The 6,768-nt window shown below is 45.4% G+C and overlaps 1 protein-coding gene across 1 annotated transcript; it reads right to left on the bottom strand.

The window, feature by feature from the left end:
* Positions 1-1,147: 1,147 nt before the first annotated feature.
* LOC123889034 lies at positions 1,148-6,492 on the bottom strand. Its single transcript, XM_045938208.1, has 2 exons — positions 5,536-6,492; positions 1,148-1,216 (listed from the first exon to the last, which is right to left on the bottom strand). Exons 1-2 carry the CDS (start codon positions 6,490-6,492, stop codon positions 1,148-1,150), a joined length of 1,026 nt encoding a protein of 341 aa, XP_045794164.1.
* Positions 6,493-6,768: the final 276 nt, after the last annotated feature.

Raw genomic sequence — 6,768 nt, 5'->3', positions numbered from 1 at the left:
GGCATTCTTGGCTAAAGCTCGCCAGCAAAGAGCCAACCCTGTTGTCGAGGTGACTAATCCCCTGAAAAAGCTGCAAGTGGAGGAAGCTGCTATGAAGGAAGGGCGGAGCAAGAAGAAGCATGAAGGGCGGATCCGTGTTGAGATCCCTGGAAAGACAGCTGTTGAAGCGGAGGGAAACGGGGGTGCTGCTCCTCCTCCTCCCAAAAAACAAAAGACAGAGAAAACTATTCAAAATGCTGGGGGTGCCGACAAGGGCAAAGGTGCGGCTTCCAGTTCTTCTCAGCCTCCTTCTCAAGATGCTGAACCCGCTGCGCCCCTTTCCTGGAGCTCCTTCGATCCTCTGGAGTTCATTGAGAGAGGAGTAACCATGGTGGGTGACATGACTCGCTTCACCAACACTTCGACGGAAGACCTGAGGAAGAAAGCCTTGGAGTATGAAGTCAAGGGTACTCTTCTCAATTATCTGTTGACAAACCGCCAGGAGCAAGAGGTTATGGAGGCGAGGCAGAAGGTGAAGATGGTTGATGATAACCTCGCTGATATTGAGAAGAGGTATTCTGAAACCAAAGCGAAGCTGGAGGATGATATTAAAAAGTTGAAGGAAGAAAGGGAGGGCGAGACAGAGAGACTGAAGAAAGAGTATGAAGAGAAGCTGTCTAAAGTTAAAGAAAGCTATGCCGCCTCGGAGTCTAAGCTCAAGGAGAATGCTGCTGCCCAGGCTGAGAAACTCTCTAAACTATCCAAGGAGAAGGATGAAGCGGTACAGTCTATTGGGACCTTAGCTGATGAGAAAGTGCGATTGGAGAGTGATGTCACAGAGCTTCAGCTCTATGCCGCCAACCAATATGACGAGGGCTTTTCTTTTGCTATAGAACAGGTCAAGCTTCTTTTCCCGGATCTCGATGCTAAGCGCCTTGGCGAAGCTGATGCAATGAATCAAATTGTTGATGGCAAGCTCGTTCCCTATGTTCCTCCTCAATGAATGATCTCTTTGTAATGATCTTGTTTCTGCCCTTTTGTGGCTTTTTGTAATTATTTTGTATGCCCTTTTGTGGCTTTGAACAATTTTGCCCCTTGGCTGGTTCCTTTATAAAGTTCTTTATTTGCCTGATTTCTTCTTTTCATAACTTTACGAATTATTTTTGCATTACGTTGTGAGGTAACGCCTTCTGTCGTCTTTGTCTGGGAAACTTCGTCCTTGCACCTGTGACATCTTCTACTTTTTATGATAATTGTAAATCAATAAAAATAACTTTATACCTGTTGTCTTTTGGCGTTATAATGAATCGCCTTGCTTTGGTTGTGTATAAGCTTCTTCTGGCGGTATTGATAATCTCGCCTTTCTTTGCTGTATCTTTTTCTGGCGTACCCAACTCGTAAGACTTACAGGTAACGCCAAGGCACTGTAACCCTTGTTTAATAATATTTTATTTTTTTTTTCTGACGTACCCAACTCATAGGTGACGCCAAGGCAGTGTAACCCTTGTTTAATAAAATTTTTTTTCTGACGTACCCAACTCGTAGGTGACGCCAAGGCACTGTAACCCTTGTTTAATAAAATTTTTTTTCTGACGTACCCAACTCATAGGTGACGCCAAGGCACTGTAACCCTTGTTTAATAAAATTTTTTTCTGACGTACCCAACTCGTAGGTGACGCCAAGGCACTGTAACCTTTGTTTAATAATATATATATTTTTTTTTTCTGACGTACCCAACTCGTAGGTGACGCCAAGGCACTGTAACCCTTGTTTAATAAAATTTTTTCTGACGTACCCAACTCGTAGGTGACGCCAAGACACTGTAACCTTTGTTTAATAAAATTTTTTTCTGACGTACCCAACTCGTAGGTGACGCCAAGGCACTGTAACCCTTGTTTAATAAAATTTTTTCTGACGTACCCAACTCGTAGGTGACGCCAAGGCACTGTAACCTTTGTTTAATAATATATTTTTTTTTTTTCTGACGTACCCAACTCGTAGGTGACGCCAAGGCACTGTAACCCTTGTTTTTGGTTCAGCGCTCACATCTGAGTTGATCTTTAAGCAAAGATTCAGAGCTCAAGTTTGAGATAACCATTTTTGTTGGTTCAGAGCCCGTAACTTAATCAGGTTGACCTTTATTGATGCAAATATTTTGGGGTATGTAGGAAGATATAAACTATTAGAATTTTGAAATTCAATGAGCCTCGATAAAAACCCCCGTTGAAACAGGGGAAAAGAGTGTCTCATTGTTTTTTATTCATTTATGAAAATGGTTCTTATACATCATTTAAAAATATTGCTAAAAGAAGAGAATGGTTTTACTTATTCTTCCACCGATAAAGTGATGCTCCGGGATTAGCTATAGTAGAACTTTAGGTTTGCTACGTTCCATGTCCTTGGGAGGACTTTTCCTTCCATGGTCTCTAGGCGATAAGCTCCTCCTTCGAAAGCTTCTTGTACCCGAAAGGGGCCTTCCCAGTTTGCTGCGAACTTTCCTCCTTTATCTTTTCCCATAGGTCTTTTCAGCACCAGGTCGCCTTCTTGGAAACTCCTTTGTTTGACTCTCGTATTATAACGCCTAGCGGCTCTTTGCTTTATGGCGAATTCCCTGAAATGCGCTCTTTCTCTTCTTTCCTCGATCATGTCTAGGTTTTCTTCCAGAGCTCTGTTGTTCTCTTCCTGCGTCGTGGTTTCTCTGCGCCAACTAGGAGGATTTATTTCCACCGGGATCATCGCGTCCGAACCATAGACCATTGTAAATGGCGCTTCTCCTGTCGAGGATTGGGGAGTGGTGTGATACGACCAGAGGATGGGTGAGATGTGGGCTACCCAAGCTTCGCCTTTACTATCTAGCCTTCTTTTTAAGGCTCTTAGTATCACCTTATTTGCTGACTCTGCTTGTCCGTTAGCTTGTGGATGCTCCACTGATATAAAGGTGTTTTTGATTCCTTTGCTTCGACAGAATTCAACGACCTTTTCGCTGGCGAACTGTGTACCGTTGTCGGATACGATGTATTTGGGCAATCCAAATCTGCAGATGATTTTCTTCCAATAAAAGATTTTTACCTGTTCCGCCGAGATGCTGGATACCGGCTCTGCTTCAATCCATTTTGTAAAGTAGTCTACGGCGACGATGATCCATCGCGCTTGTTTATAGCCAACCGGAAATGGACCAACGATATCTACACCCCACATAAAAAAGGGCCAAGGGGATAATACTGACTTCAGTGGCTCCCCCGGAACGTGATGCAGGTTGGCGTGTCTTTGGCATTTGTCACAGTTTCTTACATACATGGCGGTATCATCATGTATATCTGGCCAATAAAATCCTGCTCTCAATATCTTTCCTGCTAATGCTCTTGAACCGATATGACTACCACATGATCCTTCGTGGACTTCATTCATGATGCGCTTGGCTTCTTCAGTACTGACGCATAAAAGGAGGGGGGACGCGAATCCTCTCTTATATAGCTTATTTCCTACCATTGAATACCATGCCGCCATTTTCCTCAGTTTAAAAGCCTTTTCCCTTTCTTTCGGTAGCTCATCCTTTTGGAGGTACCGGATAATGGGCGATCTCCAGTCTTCTTCTTCTATTACCATCATTACCTCTTCCCCGTTGATGCTGGGAGTTTTTATGGTTTCTTGGATAACGGTTCTATGACTTCCTGGTTTTTTGGTGCTCGCCAGCTTTGACAATAGATCTGCTCTCATGTTTTGTTCGCGGGGAACGTAAACTAATTCGAAGGAATCGAAATGCTTAGCTAGGTTTTGCACCTTCTCCACGTATTTGATTAACTGCGGCTCCTTCGTTTGAAACTTCCCTGATACTTGGTTGGTTACCAGTTGGGAATCACTCATGGCCTTTAGCTCTTTTACCTCCATATCGCTTGCCAACTTCATTCCTGCTATCAAAGCCTCGTATTCCGCTTGGTTGTTGCTAGCTTTGAAGGCGAAACGTAGTGATTGTTCTATCATCACGCCATCCGGTCCTTCCAGTACTATTCCGGCTCCACTTCCTCGCACATTGGAGGCCCCGTCAACTGAGAGTGTCCAAAACGCCGTTTTCTCTGTTGTTGGCGGAGTAGACATCTCCAATACAAAATCAGCTAGTCTTTGTGACTTAATGGCCCCTCTAGGTGAGAATGTGATGTCAAATTCCGATAATTCCACGGACCACGCCACCATCCTTCCTGCCAAGTCTGGCTTTCGGAGGACGTTCTTGATAGGGTAATCTGTTTTAACAACTACCTGGTGGCTCTGAAAATACTGCCTTAACTTTCTGGCTGTGACAACTACCGCGAGAGATAACCTCTCTATTCTTTGATACCTAGTTTCTGCTCCCCTTAAGGTTCTACTTACAAAATATATAGGTTTTTCTTCGCCCTCTATTTCTTGAACTAGAGCTGAACTCAAAGCTCTATCCGAGACTGCGAGATATAGGTAAAGGGTGTTACCTGGTAATGGGCGTGTCAAGATGGGCGGTGATGCCAGGAACTCTTTTAGTTGTTTGAAGGCTTCTTCGCATTCTGGCGTCCAGGAAAATCTCTCATTTTTCCTAAGAGATGCGAAGAAGTGGAAACCCTTTTCGCCCGCACATGATAGGAATCTGGATAGTGCGGCTATTCTGCCTGTCAAGGTCTGTACCTCTTTCACGGATGTAGGGCTCCTCATGTCTATGATGGCTTGGCATTTTTCGGGGTTAGCCTCTATTCCTCTGCTGGTGAGCATAAACCCTAAGAATTTTCCGGCTTGTACCCCAAAGGAACACTTTGCTGGGTTTAGTCTCATGTTGTACTTTCTTACTGATCCCATGATGTCCAACAGATCATCATCATGGCGACTTCCCTCAGAAGTTTTTACTACCATGTCGTCGATATATACCTCTAAATTCTTCCCTATTTGCTCAGCAAAAACCCTGTCCATCAACCTTTGGTATGTTGCTCCCGCATTCTTCAGTCCAAAAGGCATGACGTTGTAAAAATAGTTGCAGGTATTCGACATAAAGGCTGTATGGCGGGCGTCGGAGGGGTTCATCTTTATTTGATTGTATCCGGAGTAGGCGTCCATAAAACTCAGCATCTTACATCCCGAGGCGCCATCAATTAACCTGTCTATGTTAGGTAGGGGATATGGGTCTTTGGGACACGCCTTGTTTAAGTCTGTGAAGTCCACGCACATTCTCCACTTCCCGTTGGCCTTTTTCACCATGACGACATTTGCCAACCATGAGGGATATTTTATTTCTTCGATGAATCCTGCTTCCTTTAATTTCTCTACTTCCTCTGCTATAGCGATTCGCCTTTCTTCTCCCACCTTCCTTTTTCTTTGGGAAACTGGTTTTGTGCTGGGTGATATTGAGAGTTTATGTGTTATCACCCCTTCGTCAATCCCTGGCATATCTGAAGGTTTCCATGCGAATAGGTCAGCGTTATCCTTCAAGATTTTGATGATTCGTCTCCTCTCCTCGCTGGGCAACGCTGTTCCCAAGCTAGTTGTCTGGTGAGGGTAATCGCCAATTTGAACCTGCTCTAGGTCTTCTATAGGGCTTACCCTTCGATCTTGGAATTCCTCCCTTGGATCCATATCTGCGCTCTCTATCATGTTTATGCCGCCTGGAATTGCGGCTTGTCTCCTTTCGAATTTCCCGCTTGCGCCGGAAGTTCGGTGTCGTATTTTTAAGCTGGACTCGTAGCACTTCTTGGCGAGAATCTGATCGCCCCGTACTGTTCCTACTCCCCCATTCTCGAGGGGGTATTTTATTGCTAGGTATAAAGTGGACATGGCCGCCCCTAATGCGTTAAAGGCGGGCCTTCCTATAATAATATTATAGGAGGTAAAAGGAGTTTTAACTACCAGATATCGAACCTTGATAGTTTTGGCGTTGCTGCCTTCTCCAAACGTGGTAAGAAGAGAGGCGTAACCCATTACGTCCACTTGTTCGCCAGAGAACCCAACCAGGGTTCCGGAGTATGGTTGCAATTGCTCTTCTGCTAATTGCATGGCCTTGAAAGCTTCCCAGTACATGATGTCCGCTGAACTTCCCGAATCTATCAGTACTCTTTTTACATCACAGTTCAAAATTTGGACTTGTATCACTAAAGGATCATCGTCATGGGGTGCTACCTCCAAACCATCCTTTGCCGTGAATGCCAAGTCTGGTACGTCTAATGGCTGAGGCTGACTTACGAGGTATATCTCCGAGATGGCTCGGCGTACATACCTTTTTCTTGCTGAGCTTGATTCGCCCCCACCTGAGAATCCTCCCGCTATTGTATTCACGGAGATTCTCCCCTTGGGAGGCTCTCTGCTTGGCCCAGGAGGGTCTCGTGGCTCCTGCCGGGGGACTTTTGGCACGACAACCCGCCCTTGGGCGGCGTCGTCAATAAATTTGCGAAGGTGTCCGCTTTTGATTAGTTCTTCGATTAAATCTCTTAAGCGGAAGCATTTCTCCGTGGAGTGACCTCTACACCTGTGATATGCGCACCAGGCGTTATCGTCCAGCCCCATGGGAATGTTACTGGTTCTCCTTGGGGGGAGGTTTGCCAAACCAGTGGCCAGAATCTCATTTAAAACGTAAACCTTTGAGGCGTTTAATGGCGTGAGGTCTTCATTGGCGGGATGATTCCTGAATTCTCTTCTGGGCGGTTGGCGGTAGGGCTTCCCATGATGCCTCTGCCATGGATCCCCTTGGTGGCCTCCCGATTTTGGTCGCGGGTGTTCGGGCGCTCTAGTGGCACGGCCCACGTATTCCTTCTCCTTAACATCTCTTTGCCTTTTCTCGGC

This window comes from Trifolium pratense, linkage group LG6 (genome assembly GCF_020283565.1).
Source record: "Trifolium pratense cultivar HEN17-A07 linkage group LG6, ARS_RC_1.1, whole genome shotgun sequence".
NCBI classification, from domain to species: Eukaryota; Viridiplantae; Streptophyta; class Magnoliopsida; order Fabales; family Fabaceae; genus Trifolium; species Trifolium pratense.
Note: the sequence above shows the minus strand (reverse complement) of the source record. Positions and strands in the feature narration are given on the sequence as shown.